Source organism: Phascolarctos cinereus, unplaced genomic scaffold (assembly GCF_003287225.1).
Source record: "Phascolarctos cinereus isolate Bilbo 61053 unplaced genomic scaffold, phaCin_HiC Scaffold_5;HRSCAF=322, whole genome shotgun sequence".
NCBI lineage: Eukaryota > Metazoa > Chordata > Mammalia > Diprotodontia > Phascolarctidae > Phascolarctos > Phascolarctos cinereus.
Window position 1 is genome coordinate 166,269,061 of NW_027555958.1, and position 22,470 is coordinate 166,291,530.

Consider the following 22,470-nt stretch of genomic DNA (forward strand, 5'->3'; position numbering starts at 1 on the left):
GACTCTCAAAAGTTTTCTCTAGCACCACAGTTAGCAAAATGTTGATCCTACAGTATTCAGCTGTCCTTATAGTCCAACTCTCACAGTCATATATTACTACTGGAGAAACCATAGCTTTGACTATACGTGTCTCTGCTTTTTAATATGCTATCCAGATTTGTCACAGATTTTCCTAGCAAGTATCTTTTAATATCATCACTGTAGTTGCCATCTGCAGTGATCTTTGAGCCCAAGAATATAAAATCTGACACTGTTTCAATTTTTTTCTCCCTTTATTTGCCAGGAAATGATGGGACCAGGTGCTGTGATCTTAGTTGTTTTTTTAATGTTAAACTTCACGCCAGCTTTTACTCTCTCTTCTTTTACCCTCATCAAGAAGCGTCTTAATTCTTCTTTTCTTTCTGCCACCAGAATGGTATTACCCACACATCTGAGTTTGTTAACATTTCTTGGCAACTTTAATTTTTGTGTTTTGATTTATCCAGCCTGGCATTTTGTGTATTATACTCCGCATGTAAGTTAAATGAATAAGGTGACGATAGAAAGCCTCGTTGTACTCCTTTCCAATCTTAAACCAGTCAGTTGTTCCATGTTTGGTTCTAACTGTTGTTTCTTGACGCTCATACAAGTTCCTCAAGAGACAAATAAGATCATCTGGTATTCCCTTCTCTTTGAAAACTTCCCACATTTTTATTGTGATCCACACAGTCATAGGCTTTAGTATGGTCAGTGAAGCAGAAGTAGATGTTTTTTTCTGAAACTCTCTTACTTTCTCAATAATCCAGTGAAGGTTGGCAATTTGGTCTCTAATTCCTCTGCCTCTTTGAAAATCATCCAGCTCTTCTAATAGTTCTCGTTTCACATATTGTTAAAGCCTAGCTTGCAGAATCTTAAGAATAACTTTGCTGGCATGTGAAATAGTGTAGTTGAACAGTATTGAACATTCTTTGGCATTGACCTTCTTTAGGATTGGGATGTAAAATGATCTTTTCAAATCCGGTGGCCACTGTTGAGTTTTCCATATTTACTGATGTATTGATTGAAACACTTTAACAGTGTCATCTTTTAGGATTTTAAATAGCTCCTCTGGACTTCTGTCACCTCCATTAGCCTTATTGTTAGCAATGCTTCCTAAGGTCTGCTTGACTTCATTCTCCAGGATGTCTGGCTCTAGATCAGTATCCACACCATTGTGGTTATAGGTGATGTTAAGATCTTTCTTGTATGGTTCTTATGCATATTCTTGCCACTTCTTCTTAATCTCTTTGATTTCTGTTAAATCCTTGCCAATTTTTTGGTCTTTTTAAAAAATTTATTTCTTTTTAGTTTTCAGCACTCACTTCCAAAAGATTTTGAGTTCCGGATTTCCTCCCCATCTCATACCTCCCCCCATCTTGTCCCTCTCCCCGCCCCAAGACAGCTTGCATTCTGAATACCCCTTCCCCTAATCTGCCCTCTCTTCTGTCTCCCCCACCCCCTTTTTCTTGTCCCCTTCTCCTTCTATTTTCCTGAAGGGCAGGATAGATTTCTGTACCCCATTTCCTGTATATCTCATTTCCCAGTTGCATGTGAAAACAATTTTTAGCATTTGTTTTTAAAACTTTGGGTTCCAAATTTTCTCCCTTCCTCCCTCTCCACCCACCCTCATTGAGAAGGCAAGCAACTTGATACAGGTTATACATGTGCAGTCATGCAAAACGCTTCCATAGTAGTCATGCTTTGGAAAACTAACTATATTTCCCTTCATCTTATCTGCCCCCCTTTTATTCTGTTCTCTCTTTTGACCCTGTCCCTCCTCAGAAGTGTTTGCTTCTGACCTCTTCATGCTTCTTTTGAATCTTGTATCTGAAAGTTGAATTTTTTATTCACCTTTGGTCTTTTCATCAAGAATGCTTGAAAGTCTTTTATTGCACTGAATGTCTATTTTTCTCCCTGAAGGCTTATACTCAGTTTTGCTGGGTAGGTGACTCTTGACTGTAATCCTCTCTCCTTTGACCTCCAGAATGTTCCAAGCCCTCTGGCTCCTTAATGTAGAAGCTGCTAAGTTTTGTGTTATCCTGATTGTATTCCCACAGTACTTGAACTGTTTCTTTCTGGCTGCTTGCAATATTTTCTCCTTGATCTGGGAACTCTGGAATTTGGCTACAATATTCCTAGGAGTTTTCCTTTTGGGGATCTTTTTTAGGAGGTGATTGGTGGATTCTTTCAATTTCTATTTTGCCCTTTGGTTCTAAAATATCAAGGCAGTTTTCCTTGATAATTTCTTGAAAGATGATGTCTAGGCTCTTTTTTTTTGATCATGGCTTTCAGATAGTCCAATAATTTTTAAATTCTCTCTCCTGGATCTATTTTCCAGGTCAGTTTTTTTTCCAGCGAGATATTTCATAGTCTCCTATTTTTTCATTCTTTTGGTTTTGTTTTACAGTGTCTTGATTTCTCATAAAGTCACTAGCTTCCATTTGCTCCATTCTAATTTTTAAGGAAGTATTTTTTTCAGTGAGCTTTTGGACTTCCTTTTCCATTTGTCCAATTCTGCTTTTTAAGGCATTCATCTCCTCATTGGCTTTTTGGACCTCTTTTGCCATTTGGGTTAGGCTATTTTTAAAGGTGTTATTTTCTTCAGTATTCTTTTGGGTCTCCTTTAGCAAGCTGTTGACTTGTTTTTCATGATTTTCTTGTATCACTCTCATTTCTCTTTCCAGTTTTTCCTGTGTTTCTCTTACTTGCTTCTCAGAATCCTTTTTGAGCTCTTCCATGGCCTGGTACCGATTCATATTTTTCATGGAGGCTTTGGATGTAGGAGCTTTGACTTTGTTGTCTTCTTCTGGTTGTGTATTTTGGTCTTTGATCTTTGTGGTTTTTTTTTTGTCTTTTATCATGCCCATTTTTGCATGAAATGTTTCCTTAATAGCTCTAATTTTCTTGAAGAGTTGTCTTGTCTTTCCCATTCTCTCGTTTTCTTCTATTTCTTTACATTGCTCATTTAAGAAACCCTTCTTATCTCTCCTTGCTATTCTCTAGAATTCTGATTCAGTTGGGTATATCTTTCCCTTTCTCCTTTTCTTTTTGCTTTCCTCCTTTCCTCAGCTATTTATAAAGCCTCATGAGACAGCCATTTTGCTTTGTCACTCTTCTTTTTCTTTGGGATAGTTTTTGTTGCTGCCTCTTGTACAATATTGTAAACCTCTGTTCGTAGTTCTTCAAACGCTCTATCTATTAGATCTAATCTCTTAAATCTGTTCATCGCCTCTATTTCATATCCATAAGGGATGTTATTTAAGTCATACTGATAAGTCTAATGGTTTTCCCTACTTTCTTCAGTTTAAATTTCTCAATAAGAAATTTATGATCTGTCTGGGCCACAGTCAACTCCAGGTCTTGTTTTAACTGTCCATATAGAGCTTCTCCGCCTTTGGTTGCAAAATGTATAATCAGTCTGATTTAGATATTGACCATCTTGGGATATCCCTGTATAGAGTTGCCATTTGGGTTGCTGAAAAAAAAAGAGTGTTTGCTATGACCAGTGAGTTGCTATGACCAGTGAGTTATCTTGACAAGAGTATTAGTCTCTGCCCTGCTTCATTCTGTATTCCAAAGCCAAACTTGCCTATTATTCCAATTATCTTTTCATTTCCACTTGAGCATTCCAATACTTATGATAAATGTGACATCTTTTTTTTTTTGGTGTTATTTCTATAAGATGTTGTAGCTCTTCATAGAATTGAACAACTTTAGTCTCTTTGGCATCAGTGGTTGGAGCATTGACTTGTATCACAGTGATGTTATTTGTTTCTACTTCTTTCCAATTTGCTTTTATTTCTGTGACTCAGCTTGTACATTTTTTAGAATGAAGTATAACTTAAAATGGATTTAACGTTCAGGGCTTTTCATATTCTGGCCCCATCTGCCTTTCCAGTCATCTTACACCTTACTTCTCCCATGTATGCAGTGACCAAGTGACATTGGCCTCCTTCCTATTCCTCATAGGTGACATTCCATTTCCCAGGTTGAGCATTTTCACTGGCTGTCATTCATGCCTGAAATTCTTTCTAATCTCCATGTTCCAGTTTCCCTGACGTCCTTCAAGTCCTAGCTAAAATTCTACCTTCATACTGTCTTTCCCCTCGTTGATTATCACCAATCTTAAAAAGAGAGGCAGCAAGATAGCACAGCAGATGGAGCACTTGGATCTGAAATCACTAAGACTTGAGTTCAAATCCAGCCTCACATACTTACCAGCTTTGTTATCTTGGGCAAATAACTTTCAGTTTCTTCTTCAGAAAAATTGGGATAATCATGTACTTACCTCCCAAGGTGGTTGTAAAGATGAAGATGCTATAATATTTGTAAAATACCTTGTAACTTTTGAAGCTTATATAAATGCTGGTTATGATGATTATTGTTTTTATTATTAATCCCATCTATATTTTGTTTGCACGTAGCTCTTGACATGTTGTCGTTCCCATTAGTCTACAAGCTTCTTGAGAATAGGGACTATCTTTTGTCTTTCTTTGTATCCCTAAAGCTTGGCACAGTATCTGAAATATATTAGACAATTAATAAATGCTTGTTGACTAACAGACTGGTTGAAGCCCTTTCAGTTATTATTAAATAATTTAGATAAATGTGTTAAAGACTGTGGGAAAAATATGTTAATTTGCAAACCAAACATGAGAGAACTTTTGGTAATGCTTCTCAGTAATGGTGGCAAAGAGTATGTATCTTTCTTTGTAAACCAACATATCTAGTATAGTACTTGTAAGGAGCAGTTAATGGGAGTGAATATAGCTGTGCTTTTCTGTTCGTGAAATTTTATAGGACCGAGGTATAGGATACATTTTGAAAAGATTTCATTTTTTTGATTTTCTAGAACAAGTCGTGTATAGTCATAAGTTAATGAATATGGTTGGTGAGAATTTGACCAGTGTCAGTCTGTTTAAAGAACATTGTGAAAATCTGCTTTGTGACCTGATATGTTTATCAGTCAGCAGGTATGCCAAGGTAATGATATATGAATTTTCTTTCATCCTTTTGACTGTCCAGGATTGTTTTTTGATTTAGTGTGTATGTATGGCTTCCATTTACAGAGAAGAACTTAGTCAAAAATATTTAATTTGTCAATATTGCAAATCCCATGATGTTTATTTAAGTACCTCCTGACAGCTGAATGGGGAAAAAAAAATATTAAAGACCAAGTGTACTAGCCTCAGAATGAAGTTTAATGCTACTAATTAAAACAAAAAGATCTTCCAGTTCCTAAAAAGCAAAACAGAATGCCTGTGGTCTTGTTAGGGAGTTAACTGGACAGTTATATGAAAGGTTAAAAGGTAATTTTCCATGTAGTACTTTAGAATAGTCCTTCATCAAGACAGCTCTTTTCATGAATGTTAAATGTTTTTATCTTGGCAGGTGGTAAGAATAGTAGATTGAAAAAAAAATCTCCCTTCCACTTACCTTCTCTTTTTTTTTCCTCCGCCTCCCTTAACTACCTTTCCCTTAACTACCTTTCCCTTAACTACCTTTCCCTTAACTACCTTTCCCTTAACTACTTCTCATTCAACTTTCTAGTTCTCTGGAGTCTATAAACTGCTGGCCAATAATGACCCTGAACAACAATAAAACCAACACGTTATTTAGTGGAAAACCTTAAAGTATCAAAACATCTATGGTTTTGTGATTGTCACTAATGTTGAAATAAGTGAGCGTAGCCCTGTAATGATGTGTTCCTACACTGCTATCTAGTGATGAGATAAGTGGGAAGCAGTTGAACAAAGATAGCTGGCCGGCTTTGAGAGCTTTGGCTTGATTTATAAAAAGTCTGGGGTCATAAGAGAGATCATACATTATACAGTATTACAGAATATTTTTTTATACAGTAAATCAGTAAAGTTTAATGGCCTTGATTGTTTTCATATTCTAGCTGGTGGTTAAAAAGAACTACATTTTATTGACATAATTTCAGGAGATGGAAAGGTCTTGGGTCTCAGATTTATAGATTGATATCACTTAATTTCAAAGACCACAGATGAGATCATCACAGACCCATTGAAGTATTGAAGGTGGCTTAATTTTTAATCTCAAACATACATTTAGATCTAAGCTTTGAACAGATCAAGAATTTATTGCTCCTTCTTACTTAGTTTATTTTTTTTTCATACTTAGGATCTTTTATGTCTGTGGTTAAGCTTTTACTCAAAAGCCTATAAGCATTACCCACATGTGTTCTTTTAAGGGTAATCCACACAAATACATTCATGCTTACAATTGAAATAATTCATGCTGTAATTAAATAGAGAAGAGTAATGTAAACCACACAATTAAAATACCTACTATCCATCATGTTAAAAGAACGTCTGCCTCCTATTGATTTACAGAAATACAGATTTATGAAACATTGGAAGTTTAATTATTCTTCCTACAAAAATATATGTGTTCATGCATACTTCTGTTCCACCAACAGCCATTAGAGATATTTTTATATTGCAAAAATATTGCATAATTTGGAATTCATTGTGTCTTTACAAACTGTATTTAATAAAAAAAATTTGTCTTTTACTATTAGATAATGAATTCGAGTCCTTCCCATCTATCCTATTCTTTTCATTAAAAGTCCTTTTTCATTCTGGTAGACTGAATAAATAACATTGGAGCAGATTTGATAAAAGCTTGACAGTAATGCACACTTGATCTTTTGGTTATGTAATTATTTTTTTGCTGTGTATTGGAGATTTCTTTTAGAAGTTATCAAATGATACATTTTGCTTAAAACTATTCTATAGTTGGTCACAAATTTTGAAAGTTATCAAAGGCAGCATGGTATAGTCAGGGAGCTGGCCTTGGAGACAGAATTCCCTGACTCCCTTTAGCACAGTACCTAGCACATACTAGGTACTTATTAAATGTTTATTAAATTCAGTTGAATTGATTCCAGGTCCTGCCTCTTACATATAATGGCTGTGATCCAGGCCAGGTCATTTAACCTCTCAATGCCTTAGGCAACTCAGTAAGACTATAAGTGACTGAGAAAGTGCAGAATTGCATTGTAGGAGTTTCTTCTTCCCATAGTTCCTTATATCTGTGAAACCACTATTCTAGTCCCTATTCCTATCAAAGCAAATTGGGAAGTGGAGAGCATATAATTTCTTTAAAAACAACAGGAGAAGGTAAATCCTATTTCTGTGTTATTGATTGCTTTTTTTATATTTCCTTTCTCAGGTTAGACCATCTGAAGCTTTAACAAGTCACCACTGTTCCTGCTTGTGCATCAAAGAATTATGGGTCCTGCTTATTCAACTTCTTGACCATAGAAGCCAAGGATGTCACACAGAAGTAAGCTGCAGTTTATAAAAAAAAAATTGTATTTATTTATTTATATGAGTGCATCAAAGCTAATATAACTTTGTTGCAACAACCCTGTGAGAAAGGTAGTATGTTATTTATTAGCCCCATTTTATAAATGAGGAAATTGACCTCATAAAACTTAAATGACTTGGTCAGGTTGTCAGAAGCAAGACTCGAAGCCAGGTTTCCTAACTGTAAGTCTAGTGCTGTTTTTCACTACACTACACAATTATCTGCAACATCTTAGCAAATGGCCTTAGGATTGACAACTCTTGATTATTCAGCATTTTGCTGAACCAAATATTGTCTTTTAAATTCTCACTCCCACAATTTATTTGAATGTGTGAGTTAGGCAACTATTCATGGTGTTTATAGTACTGTAAGAATATAAGCAGGTCGAATAGAACATGCATTTACTAAGCGCTTACTATGTGCCAGTAGAATGTGAGCTTCCTAAGAGCAGGAATTTTTTTCTTCCCTCCCCCCATAGTCACAGTTCCCAACGTAGTAAGCACTTAATGTATGCTTGTCTAGTTGAAATGGAATTGAATTTTCTTCATAGCATGGATTTGTTATTTTGTTTGAAGTACTCTGAATTCTTAGAACAGCAGACACTTATATGCAAGTTAAAGCATGTAAAAACATTTAGTGTGATAAATATGCTTTATGGTAGGTATTCAGGAAATTTTGATTTACTGAATCTTGGTTGTTTTAATTTGTAGATATTATTGCCTAAATCCATTAACATGCATAATCAAGAGTAGATTAAATGAATTTAGAGGGAAAGGAGATTTTTGTTGTTGTTGATCTCAATTTTTATCTCAATTTTTAAAAAAAATTGACAATTTTATTTTTGTGGATTTGCTGGCTTTCATTTAAATTATATGCAGTTATTACATATGCACAAAATTAATATATATTTTAAGTACTTTACTTTAGATGTTAGCCTAATAAATATTAACCTCTGTAATTCCTGTGTTGCTTGTAGGCTTTTCTTCTGTGAAAGGTAGCATGGCATACTGGATAGGGAATTGCCCTCAAAAATCAGTAAGACCTGGGTTCAAATGCTGCCTCAGACACATACTGGCTGTGTGATCAAAGTTACTGTGTGAGCAAGTTACTTAACCTCTCAATTTGCCAGACAACCCTCTAAGGTTAGAAGTTACAGTCAGAGCCAGTCTGCATTGGCCAGAGGAGTTCACTCTATTAGTGAAATCATAGGTCCAATCCAATTTATTTTATATTAAAAGTAATAATCTGAGTTATAATTTTAACAGCATTTTATGTGAATTGTATATTTAATTGCATGTTGTCCTTTTGCAAAACATTTTGTAGGATGCTTAGGCACCTCACCTTATACTACTTACTCGTGGTGATCACAAGCAAGGGAAGCTGAATGAAGACAGTTGTTGCCTATAAGCAGTACCCTTTCTGTTAGAGGAAGAACTGGAGACATTTTACTAGGAATTTTGGTAGCATGTTCTTCCCTTATTTAACCATATATCTGGAAATACAGAGATTTCATTGTGATGATGGAGGATGATGAAAAATTTGTTGGAGACTGATTTGGGAAGAAGAAACAAAAAAGGTCAAAGTTTTTATATGACACCCAAATATGCTATGACCTTAAATCATTAATGCTTCTGTTAGGAAAACAATCAGAAGAAGCTGTACATGCCCTGAACAGCATCATAAAAGAAGCAATTGATAGAACAACATGTATAGGAGTTGTTCCAGCATCAGCTGCCTATGTATAGTCAGATCATCTACTGATTAGAACTGAAGTTAAATTTAAATACAAATAAGAAGAATAAATACAAGATGATGATATCACATGCAGTTATCTATGCTTGCAGTTATAACAGCTTTAGCCATTCTTATTTCATAAAAAGAAGCCGTTTTGAAAAAATGGGAAATGGATAAAAGCATACAAATTGACTCTGATGATTGCTGTTTCTTAGTGAAACTTAAATATAAAAATAATTTTCATAACTGGAGTCTTAGAAACCACCTGAGTTAATGAACACTTGATATGATGAAGAGAGAATGGTACTTGAGATACTTGACCAAATATACACAAAGGAAATCTGTGCTGGAGGTAACACAATTTTAAAGGTACTGAGGGATGCATTTTCATATTTGTAAGAGTATACAATTCCTAAAGAATGGAAAATATCTCAGAATGTATTATTACCAAAAACGTGACTAAGACTCACAGAATCTTAGAATCAGAAGAAACCTCAGAGGCTGCCTAATTAATCAGTCACTACTAACCCACATGACTACTTATCATCCCTATAAAATCTTTATGACAATAGCCTATGAAAATGTTGAGAGTCTCTGATGAAAATATGATAAGATAAACAGGCAGGCTCTTGTAGTTCTCTCTGTGAGAGAATCTGCATTGTCTTGCAGTAGTCTGAGAGGTGTAGAAATTATAAGATTTTGTTTTTATTTATTGCTTATTGATTACAAAAAATCATTCAACTTGATAGAGCAAAATGCAAAATCAACAACAAAATTTCTCCTGTGATTATGTTATAATAATGCAGAAGTCCTTAATAGAAGCAACCACAGAGATGTTTGTTTAGTCATACTTTTATTATCAGGTAAAACATAAGACAGGAAGACTGTGCTGACCACTCTTATGAAAGAGGTTCTGAAAGAGTCGAAAAGGAAAAGGAATTCCTTATATATAGTGGGTCACTTCACATGTCCCTTTTGATTGTTTTGAGACCAAGAATACTCTGGCATGCCCTCAGTAAAATCTGTAGCCACAGAAAAGAGACTGGCATAGGAGAAAAGCAAGTGGATAAAGAATACACGCAAATAAATGAAAGAAAGAAAAAGCATACCCTAAGCATCTATTTCATGCTGTATACTCTGCTTTATTCGATTATTCACATGCAATTGGATGAACAACCTACTTAATTAATTCATTAGTACATTTGCCTTGGAGAGGCACTGCAGATGAATGATGAACTGGGCTCAGAATTTAAGAAGAGAAATACAATGGGCTGTCCTCCACTTCTGAGAATGTGTGGCACCTTTAATGATCTCATTCATCCTCCTAATACCAGTATTCTCTTGATGATGTTATATGTTTGTGAATCATGGACTTTTGTGATCTCAGAAGATACATCATTGTAGATAACCCAAAGGACAATAGAAAGAAGCAAGACATTGCTAGTCAGTGCTATAAAATATATTACCAAAGGCATGTATGACAAGAATAAGAAGTATTGAGTGCAAGGGATAAGAGATGGGTAGGTAGCCAAAAGGTTGCACTGGAATCAGTGAAATTTTAAAAGGTTCAGAGTGAGGCCTCAAGCATTTTTGGCAGATATTATGTGAGAAAGGATATGTGCAAGAAGCCCACAAGAAGTCTGATTGGAGACTCTGAGCAATTAGGGTCATACAGGATAAGAAGAGATTGATAAGTTTCATTCTGCATTGGTGTAGATTAGTACCAAAATCTATGAATTAATGGGTCTACTGAGGTATTGATGCCTATTGATGCAAATTAATATTCTACTCTGTTGTAGTCTTAAAATAGGGACTTTTTTATGAGTAAATTTTAATTCTGTGTCATAATAATTCATGTTGACATTGCAAAGTGTCACAAGTAATCAGTGGTATGTGATGGAAAAAGCGCTGGTCTTTGGAGTCAGAAGATCTGAATTCAAGTCCTGGTTTCAACATTTATTCAGTATTTGGCCCTGAGTAAATTTTGTGTCTTCCTTAAGTTTCAGTTTTCTCACTTGTAGATTATGGATAATAGCATTTGTATTAACCTACATTGAGGACTGTTCTGAGAAAAGTTCTACAGAAATGGACAATAAATAAATGAATAATGATAATAATGATGACTTAACAATAATCTTTTTTTCTTTGTTTAGTGACCAGCATGCATTGAATTTTAATTACATGTTCACCTGTTTGCCATGTCTGTTTTTACAAAATATTTGTGTTTTGAACATATGTTTTATTTAAGAAACTCATACATGTGTATTTTAAACAGATTTGGGTTCATTGAATCAGTGGGCAAGTAAATTGTTATTTACAAATCGATTTCAGTATTTCGGTATCTTTAGATTAGGTAATAAGGCATAGTGTCTTCTTGTCCATCTTTCAAGCTGCAATTGTAGTGTCTTTTTTTAGATTTGATTTTAACATTCAGTTTTTCATTCTGTATTTTAGATGTGAGCAAAATGCAGCGTGTTAGCCTATGCAATTCCTGTGCTTGCAGCCTTTTCTTCTAGGGGGCTAGAATTTGCTTGCTTTTAAATAATGAAAACCTCTGATAATTTCAGGGCTTTTCAAAGCTACTGAATAATGAGTGATTTGATTCATATTTTTATGACAATTTTATTATAAAACTCAAAATACATGATCCTAGAAGAATGTTTTAATTTAATTGCATTTGAATCACTTCTGTTTCTATAGCCCTTTTGGAGATGGATGAATAAACTACTAAGGAATCTTTTTAAGAAGCCAAATGATACAGAACAGCCTTCTATTCCTGTTGTCCCCTCCAAGGATCCATTGGGCTTTAGTTGGTGGATTATTACTCACCTAGCATCATTTTATCAATTTGACCGTAATGGAGTGCTAGATAAAAAGGTAATATCTTAATTCCTCTTGCTTTTATCTTAAAATAGTGGGTTTTAACCATAAAATTGATATTCTTTTTTTTCCCACCCCCTTTCATTGTGATTGTGATTGAACGTTTTACTTGTTATTTTATGTTCATTTGTGGTAATCACATAAGACATAGGGCTGTGTTCATTTGTGGTATGCACATAGGGCTTAGGCTTCTCGAGAACAGGGATGAGTTCATTTTTTTGGTCTTTGTATATACAGTGCTTGACACATAGTGGGCACTTAAATGCTTACTGATTGATTCTAGAGGGCAAAGATATCCATAGGTTTGATGATTCTTCCTTTAGAACATAAAAAGTGCTCTAATTACAAATGTAAATATCTAAAGGTTAATGTTTATTAATACTGCTACTTGGTAAAATAATTAAAGCCAAGGATATGCCCTGAGTGCTGTGAAAGACATTTTACCTAATATAAGACTGTAAAGAGCTTTGGGCTGGAAGTTAAATAATTTACTGGGGACCTTTGTTCTAGGCTCACCAACCATCTTGCAGTGTGACTATAGGAAAATCAACTAATCTCTCTGGACTTTAGTCTTCTGATACGCAAAGTGAAGGAATCGGACTAGATAATCACTGAGGACTCTGCAGTCTTTAACATACTGTTTTGGTAGTGTCAGTACTACTGATATAGCCACTTACTAGTGTCGGTCACTTACATGGCCTTGAAAGCACTGACCACAGTTCTCTGGACCACAGGAAGAAAGGATTGTTTTAAGAATAACTTCGAGCGAATAAGTTATTTTGACTATTATAAATACCCAAATTAACCACATGGGACATATGAAGAAGACACTGTCTTCATTCAGAGAAAGAACTAATAAATAAAAGTATGTATAGAATAATTTTATACATATACATACATATATATATATTCACACACACACATATATTTATGTCTAATGGTGGCCATCTCTAGGGAGAAGGAAAAAAAAAGAGAAATTAACATGATAACTTTATTGTATTTTTTAAAAGAATAGCAAGTTGTACATAATAGATTTTCAGTTTCATGTGCAGTGATATTTTTTTTTATTATACTATGTTATGGAAAGGCTTATTTTATTTCATAGATTAAAATATAGAAATCTTAAAAAAATCTCCTGGCCCTGATAGCAGTTAGGGGTCCTAATCACAGCCTTGGTGAGTCCTCATGGTTCTGAAGGGGACAAGTGTTCCATATCACTGAGGCACGAGGTTGAGACCTCTGTCCCTTGCTTCCAGTCCTGAATCACAGTGTCATGCTCATCAGGATTTATTTTTTTTAGGGATCTTTTTTTTATATAAATTTATTTATTTTTAGTTTTCAACATTTACTTCCACAAGATTTTGAATTCCAAATTTTCACCCCATCTTGCCCCTCCCCCACCCCAAGATGGCATGCATTCTGAATACTCCTTCCCCTAGTCTGCCCTCCCTTCTACCTCTCCCCCCCCTTCTCTTATCCCCTTCCCCTTCTATTTTCCTGTAGGGCAGGATAGATTTCTGTACCTCATTTCCTGTATTTCTTATTTCCCAGTTGCATGTGGAAATATTTTTTTTAAACCTGTGCTTTTTAAAACTTTGGGTTCCAAATTTCCTCCCTTCCTCCTACCCCACCCAACCTCATGGAAAAGGCAGGCAAGTCAATACAGGTCATACATGTGCAGTTATGCAAAACACTTCCATAGTAGACATGTTGTGAAAAACTAACTCTATTTCCCTTAATCCTATCCTGCCCCCCCATTTATTCTATTCTTTCTTTTGACCCTGTCCCTCCTCAGAAGTACTTCCTTCTGATTACCCCTTTCCCAATCTGCCCTTCTCTCTATCATCCCCCTGCTCTCTTGTCCCCTTCCTCCCCTATTTTCCTGTAGGGTAAGACAGATTTCCATACGCAATTGAGTGTGTATGTTATTCCCTCCTTAAGCCAAATCCTATGAGAATAAGATTCCCTCATTTCCTCTCACCTTCCCCTGTTTCCCCTCCACTATAAGAACCTTTTCTTGTCTGTTTTGCGCGAGATAATGTACCCCATTCTACCTTTTGCTTTCTCCTTCTCCTAGTATAATCCTCTCTCACACCTTAATTTTATTCTCCAGATATCATCCCTTTATCTTCAACTCACCCTGTGCCCTCTATCTATCTATCTATCTATCTATCTATCTATCTATCTATCTATCTATCTATCTATCTATCTATCTATCTATCTATCTATCTATCATATATGTTTCCCCTCCCACTACCCTAATACTGACAAAGGTCTCCTGAGTTATAAATATCATCTTTCCATGCAGGAATGTAAACAGTTTAGTCTTAATAAGTCTTTTATGATTTCTCTTTCCTGTTTACCTGTTCATGTTCCATTTGAGTCTTGTATTTAAAAGTCAAATTTTTTATTCAGCTCTGGTCTTTTCATCAAGAATGCTTGGAAGTCTTCTATTTCACTGAATGACTGTTTTTTCCCCTGAAGGATTATACTCAGTTTTGCTGGGTAGGTGATTCTTAGGTTGTAATCCTATCTTCTTTGCCTTCTGGAATGTTATGTTCCATGCTCTGCGGTCCCCTAATGTAGAAGCTGCTAAATCTTGTGTTATCCTGAATTGTTTCTTTCTGGCTGCTTGCAATATTTTCTCCTTGACCTGGGAAGTCTGGAATTTGGTTACAATATTCCTAGGAGTTTTCCTTTTGGGGATCTCTTTCAGGGGAGATTGGTGATTCTTTCAATTTCTATTTTGCCCTCTGGTTCTAAAATATCAGGGCAGTTTTCCTTGATAATTTCTTGAAAGATGATGTCTAGGCTCTTTTTTTGATCATGGCTTTCAGATAGTCCAATAATTTTTAAATTCTCTCTCCTGGATCTATTTTCCAGGTCAGTTGTTTTTCCAATGAGATATTTCACATTGTTTTTTTTTTCATTCTTTTGGATTTGTTCTACTGTGTCTGATTTCTCATAAAGTCACTAGCCTCCAATTTCTCTGTTCTAATTTTTAAGGAAGTATTTTCTTCAGTAAGCTTTTGGACTTCCTTTTCTATTTGGCCAATCTTTCTTTTTAGGGCATTCTTCTCCTCATTGGCATTTGGACCTTTTTTGCCATTTGGGTTAGGCTATTTTTTAAGGTGTTATTTTCTTCAGTATTTTTTTGGGTCTCCTTTAGCAAGCTGTTGACTTGTCTTTCATGATTTTCTTGCATCACTTTCATTTCTCTTCCCAGTTTTTACTCTACTTCTCTTACTTGCTTCTCAAAATCCCTTTTGAGCTCTTCCAAGGCCAGGAATGGATTCATATTTTTCTTGGAGGCTTTGGATGTAGGAGCTTTGACTTTGTTGTCTTCTTCTGGTTGTATGTTTTGATCTTCTTTGTCACCAAAGTAAGATAATATAGTCTGACTCTTTTTGTGAGGTTTACTTATGATCCCAGCCAACTGCTTGAGTTTTAAACTCTTTGTTAAGGTAAAAGTTTGCTTCCAATGTGGAGAATGTACTGTCCCAACCTTCGGGGGTTTGTGTAGCTGTTTTCAGAGATACTTCTAGAGACCCGTAAATTTTCAGTTTTTCCAAGGTGGTATGATAAGGGTTGAGGTGTGTACTCTTTTCCTGGCCTGTGCTCTGGTCTTTGAGTGACTGGCCACAGGCAGTCTTTTCTCTCTTGGAACTGTGAGGAGGGTTTCCTCTGCACCGCCACTACGAGCGCCACCGCACCAGTGCTCCTCCTCACCCCAGGACTGTGACCCAGATCCAAGCACAGGCAAAGCAAGAGATTCCTGCCTCAGCACTGGCAAAGAGATCACTGCAGTCTGTTGTCTCTGATCAGCCGCTTGATTCCCCCTCAGTCAGTGGGCTGGAAGCTCAGGACACAGCCACCACCCTGGCCCGCGCACTGTACTCTGGAACTGGCTCTGACCTAGCTCTTCTCTCACCTCAAAAACAGACTTTTCCCACCGACCTTCTAAGTTGTCTTTGGCGTTCGTGGATTGAGGAGTCTGGAAACCGCCACAGCTGCCTGTGATTCAGTCCTCTGAGGCCTGCGTGCCCATGCCAAACTGAGCTTCTCTACCTGCCCAGCGTGATATGTCTTTCTGATCAACCATCTTGACTGTCTTGGGCTGGAAATTTGTTTTACCCTGTCTTTTTGTGGATTCTGCTGCTTTAGAGTTTAGAGCCATTTTTTTATGGGTGTTTGGAGGAGTTTGGGGGAGAGCTCAAGCAAGTCACTGCTTGCCCTCCACCATCTTGGCTCCGCCACCTCATCAGGATGTTGAGGTGGCTATCAAGGTCCTAATCCCAACCTTGGTTAGCAGTTTATGGATGTAGTGGGATGAAGAAGACCTTCCCATTGAACCTCAAGCTCACCAAGCCAAGCTCTTGCTTTGGGATAGTAATTTAGCTGCCTGGTTGATTGATCCCCATTGTTGTGAGCACTGGTCCATGAGCCAAAAGGAGGGGATACAGGGATCCCTACATGTAGTTCAGTGGCCTGATTCTTGCCTACTCCAAGATGGATGGGAAGTAGCACTGAGACTGCTTCTTCTTCCTTGTCCATGGAGGTACAACTGTCAGGCTACTTAGTTTTGGTCAGTGGCTAATGGACTAACGGAATGTACCTGTGACTCTGTCTTTGACTGTTGCCCACCTAACTGGTCTGTTTGGATCCTGGCAAAAAGGGATGACTTTTATTAATTTTTTTTTTTAGACAGTTGGGGTTAAGCAACTTGCCCAGGTCACACAGCTAGTAAGTGTCTGAGGTCAGATTTGAACTTGGGTCCTCCTGACTCCAGGGCTGATGCTCTGTCCACTGTGCCATCTAGCTGCCCCTCATCCATTCTTTAATAGAAAAACTGTAAATATATTGTAAATCTACAAATGGACTATTATCTTGAGATCACCTTAAAAATAGGAGGTAGGGAATTTTTAAGCAGTATTTTGATATCTTTTATGATTAAAAGATTCTAAGAAAAATGTTTTAGTTTGTTGACCAAGGCCTTTTGAGAGGATTTATGGAAAGATATGAACAAGAATCTCATAAGAAGGGGCAGCTAGGTGGTGCAATGGATAGAACACCAACCCTACGTTCAGGAGGACCTGAGTTCAAGTCTGACCTCATACACATAACACTTACTAGCTGTGTGACCCTGGGCAAGTCATTTAACCCCATTCCCTCACCAAAAAAAACCCCAAAAAACAAAAAAGAATCTTGTAAGATGAGAAGATGTGGATCAACTGTGTTCTGCAGCTAAGTGGTATAGTGGATAGAGCATTTGGAGTTAAGATGATGTAAATTCAAACCCTGCATTAGACACTCTAGCTGTCTGACCCTGAGCAAGTGACTTAACAAACGCTTATAGCCTCAATTTTCTCATCTCTAAAATGGGGATAAATAATAGAACATACCTACATACCTCAAGGGGTTGTTGGGATACTCAAATAAATTAAAAAGTTTTGCAAACCTTAAAGTTCTACATAAATGCATTATTGTTATTATTGTTGTTGTTATTACATCTACATCATTGAGACCACAGAACCTTTAAAGTAGATCAGTGTCTAATATTTTAAATTGAGTCATTTTCCACAAAAATATCTTAGTTTTAATGAACTATATAGTCACTTTTAATTTTGTCAGCCAGCTATGTACAAAGGTACATATAGTAAAATTCTATATCTGTGGTCATCCAGCTTGTGGCCCCTCCACTTATTTAGCTGTCTACAAATTCTGTAATGAAAACTGTTATTTCATATGTCCAACATCATCAAAGAGATAGATGTCAGGAATCCTGAAGCCAGGTACCTTCTACTTTTCAAAACCAGCTCTGACCCTTCTGGAACATTACTTGATAGCTTTGTTTAGTTCCATTAACAGACTATGCTTCCTCGTGAGTAGGTGAGCCAGTGGCAACAGGAGGGATTATCCTCTGACTGAGAGTCAGTTTATGATTTTTCATTCCTGTATTTCAGGGCTATATAAGCTAAAAGTGTCTTCAAGCTGGCATCACATTCTTCCTTTGTCACTAAATACTATTATTCTGACTTTAATTGCTTTGAAACAAATAGCCGTCCTGTTTTTCTTAAAGAACTCCTAGAAAATACCTCTTTACCTTTAATTCCTTTTTAATTCAACAGACATTTATTAAGTACTTAACTCTCTTTAAGGTACTATCCCAGTATAATGGTCTATTGTTTGGTGCCATCCTGTCAGAGTTAAAGGATACTTTTTTCCTTTCTGTTAGCAATTAAAAACCCATTTTTGGTGGCTACATCATAGGCAGGTTTTCTTCTGGTGCGTAGCAATGTATTGTGTTAAAGTGTAGCATCAAATTAAAAGGGAAAAAAAACAAATCAAAAGATTTTTAAAAGACACATTCCATCCCTTAAAGTACAGGTCTAGTAGCAGCCAGCTTCAGTGTCTAATACTTTTTGAATCCTGTAACAACCTTTCTTTATTAGAGTTCTTTGAAAGGTCACTAGCACCCCACATTCCAATTGGATAGTTGTTTAGTACTCTAGGATTTAGTTTTTCTAAGCCTGGTGACTTGAACTCAGCTAGACTGTAAGCTTCTTAAGGGCTTCCCTTTTAATTTTCTATTCCCAGCTCCTGGCATAGCTTATTAATTGAGTATTGGTTAATTGATTGAAAGCAATTAGATGTGGCCTAACTGTGATTTAACTTGTGCTGGATTTCCAACACCTTTATTTATTAAGTAGACAAAAACACAAGGAAAGAAAGTGAAATCCAATTATTTAATGACATTTCCTTTCAATTTGCCTCGAACCTTCTCTCTACTTCTCTGGCCACACTTGTGGGGCAAAGTTTGATTAATTTGGTGGTCCGAGACAGAGACACGAGATAAATCCAATTATTTAATGGTGTCTATCGATCTTACCTCACCCTTCCCCTCCTTGACACTGCTCTACAGCAACTTCCTTCTATTTACTTAGATGTTAAATTCCCTAGTAAGGCTTATTTTTCATATATCCATACTGGCCTGTTAGTCATTGCTTCTCTTCTTTTTAAGTGCTCACAGATCATCTCTAGAAATTTATTTCTAGAATGTTATCAGGAATTGATATCAAGCTCACTGAGCAGTATTTTATTCTTCTATCTATTTATCTCTCCATCTCTCTATTGTCTAGACCTGTCATTTCATTGGTGAAGGAATATGCTAGTGAGGAAACTCAAATCCTTCTACCCATTCAGATCAATATTTCTGCAATATATAGACTTAGAGAGTTGCCTGAGGTAAGTATATGACATAGTCAGAACTCGAATCCAGGTCCTTCTGGCTCTGAGTTGCTCTGTCATTATGATATGCTGCCTCTTAGCTTTTTTCCCTATATTCCCTCCGTATTTGGGAAAATCAGGGTACTTGTCCACTTCTCGGCTTGCACATTCACCAAGGCTTTTGAAAGATAACCAGTAGAGATTCAGGATTTGCTTCTCTAATTCTTTCAATATATTAGAATGTAGTTTGCCTGTGGTAATTGGCTTTAGGTGAGTAAGAACATTTTGGCAAATGAGATTACATATATGAAATACTTTATAAACCTTAAAGTATTATATAAATGTCAGCTATCAATATTATCCTCAGCTATTTAGTCAGTAAACATTTATTAAGCACTTATTATGTGTCAACCACATAAGTAAGTACTGAGGATATAAAGACAATTCCTGCCTTCAAGGAACTCACATTCTAATGGAGGAGCCAACATGTTAGGTACACATCAGATATATATATAGAGCAGAAGAAACTAATCAGAAAGAGGAAAGAAATACCCGCTAGAGGACCAAGAAGGACCTTCTGTGGAAGGTGGAATTTGAGAGGTGGAGGTGAGGGGGCAGAGCATTTCGGGTATGGCCACAGCCCACAGTTGAGGTGGAGTATCTTAAGCAAGTAATAGAAAGAAGGCTCATGGGGACAAGTTATCTCATATTTTGATTCCCAGGTAACCATTTTCTGTTCTATTTTTTTAGGCTGAAAATTATTCTCCTTGGTAGAAACTATAGAAGCAAGAGAGGGCTAAAGCAAATTTTACTTATCTCTATTATTGCTGGTAATTTTCCCATCAACTCCAATCCCCTTCTTCCCTTGATCTTCATTGCTTCCAGCATAAATGGGAAAAAAGACACTTTTTCTAATGACTTCTGGACTTACTAAAAACCTCAGCTCTTCTGGTCTTTAACTTTCTTTCCTACCTTGTTCTTATCTGATCATGGGATTTTAGAGCTGGAAGGACTTTTAAGACATCATTTAATTCAAGGGTTCTTAACCATTTTTATTTGTGATGGACCTTTTTGGCAGTCTGGTGAAGCCTGTAGACTCCTTAGAATAATATTTTTAAATGCATAAAATAAAATACATAGGATTACCGGAGGAAACCAGTCATAGTGAAATACTTTAATCTCTCTATCTGTCTGTCTGTCTGTCTTTTTAAAAATCAAGTTCACAGACTCCAGGTTAAGAACTCATGCTGTAATCCTTCCCTTATTTTACAGCTAAGTAAATTAAGTCTCAGGTAGATGAAGTGACTTGCCCAAAATCATACAGATAGTAAATGACAGTAAGTTACAGAACTAGGAGCTAAGCTCATGTCCTCCGGCTCCAAATGTTGTACTTCTTTCTGAACTTTCTCTTCTTTTGTGTATCTTCTGTGATCTATTTGCCTCCCATTTGATAGGAGGACAGCTGAGATTGCTCTGCAAGACTGTTTCTATATATATCTTCAGTGACCCCCTGAATAAACGGAGCAGTCAATTAACTAGAATTTAACAATTATAACAATAGCTAGAACTTATATAGCATTTTAAAGTTTGCAAAGTGCTTTACAAATATCTTGTTTGATCATCACGACAGCTTCCTTCAAGATAGGTGCTGTTATTATGCCTATTTTACAAATGAAGAAACTGAAGCAGACAGAGGTTAAGTGACTTGCCTAGTGTCTAAGGCTGAATTTAGAATCAGATCTTCCTGACTCCAGGCCTAGCATTCTATCTACTACACTACCACCCTGCTTCTAGTTGATTGTGTGCAATGTACGAAGCACTCTCATCGTGATGATGATGATGATGATGATGATGATGATAATGATAGTAGCTAGCATTAAATAGAGCTTTTAAGTTTGCAAAGTGCTTTAAAAATATTATCTCATTTGATCTTTACAACAACCCTGGGAGATAGATACTATTATTAATATTGCCATTTTACAGATGAGGAAACTTAGACACAGAGAGAGAGCGGTTAACTGACTTTCCCAGGATCACACAGCTAGTAAATGTGTGAGGCCTAATTTAAACTCAGGTGTTCTGCCTCTAGGTGCAGCACTTAATCCACTACACCTAGATTTCCCAAGACATAGAAGACGCAGTCTTCTGATGCAGTGTTTGAAGTAATAGTAACTTTTAAGTGTTGAGGGTACCAATTATTTAGTTAGCTGTTAAATAATGAGTAGTACCTCCAGATGTGGAGGATTTGGGGAGAATAATAGTTTTTTTTTTATCATTATTAATACTGTTAGTGTTATGACTAATTGAGTTTGATTCAACAGATGCTAGGCACTAATCTTTTATGGTCCTGAATTTGCTCTTTGTATTTTACAGGGAAACTTAGTGAGGATCCTTTTTCTTTTCTTTTCTTTTTTTTAAACAAACAATGATATTTTAGTATTTATCAAAGGATAAAGTCTATTTTCCTCAACTTAAAAAAAATCAGTTTTTTTATATCTTCATTTGAAAAATTCCTACCCTTGTTATGTGAAAAGTATTTGTGTCTTAAATTCATTGTTTTTTGAATTTATTTTTCTGTGGAATTATTTTCTTCTTTCCTACCTTATTTTTTTCTTTACCTTCTTCACCACGTTTTTCCCTTTTTGTGTCCAGAGTTCTGAAGTTCTGAATTAGTTCTAAAGATTCCCTGTTCTTTAGTTTCTTTAGTATCATTATTGTTATTGTTAAAATAATAATTATCATTAATATCTATTATTATTATTCTGCTTGTATTTGTTTATTAATTTCAACTTTTCCAAAATGTTTTCACATAAATTATGGCTTTTCCTCTCTTGGCAGTCCTTGGAAATAGAGCAGATTTTTTTTGTACCCATTTGACAGATAAATAAAATGAATCAGAGAAAAAGGAGGCAGTCTAATATCTTGGAAAGTACATGGGTTTTGAACTAGGGTCCAAATTCTCAGTATTTTCTCTGCCTCTAACTTCCTACAGAACTTTGGGAAAGTCATTTTTATTCATCTGTAAAATGAGGACAATTGGTCTCAATGACCTCTTAGGTATTTTCTTTTCCCAGCTCTAAATCTATGATCTTCTGATTCTTTGAAAAGTTAATGGAGAAAGATATTACTTAATGCTATTGAATCTAAATATTAGGTTAACAACATTAGAAGTCAGACAGAATTTGACAGAATTTTCTCTTTTGTATTTAGTAGAAGCAGACATATCTTAGTCCTTTCTTTCAAAGAGATTAGCTTGGTTCTTGGTGATAATTGGCT

At 36.1% G+C, this 22,470-nt stretch overlaps 1 protein-coding gene across 1 annotated transcript in view; it reads left to right on the forward strand.

Moving 5' to 3' along the window:
* The window catches only part of MMS22L (MMS22 like, DNA repair protein), a 160,454-nt gene that overhangs the window by 20,643 nt on the left and 117,341 nt on the right, over positions 1-22,470 (forward strand). The window contains exons 8-10 of the mRNA XM_020998331.2: positions 4,871-5,001; positions 7,216-7,329; positions 11,788-11,964. Of these exons, the coding sequence (XP_020853990.1) occupies positions 4,871-5,001; positions 7,216-7,329; positions 11,788-11,964 (422 nt within the window). The remainder of the gene's footprint in view (positions 1-4,870; positions 5,002-7,215; positions 7,330-11,787; positions 11,965-22,470) is intronic.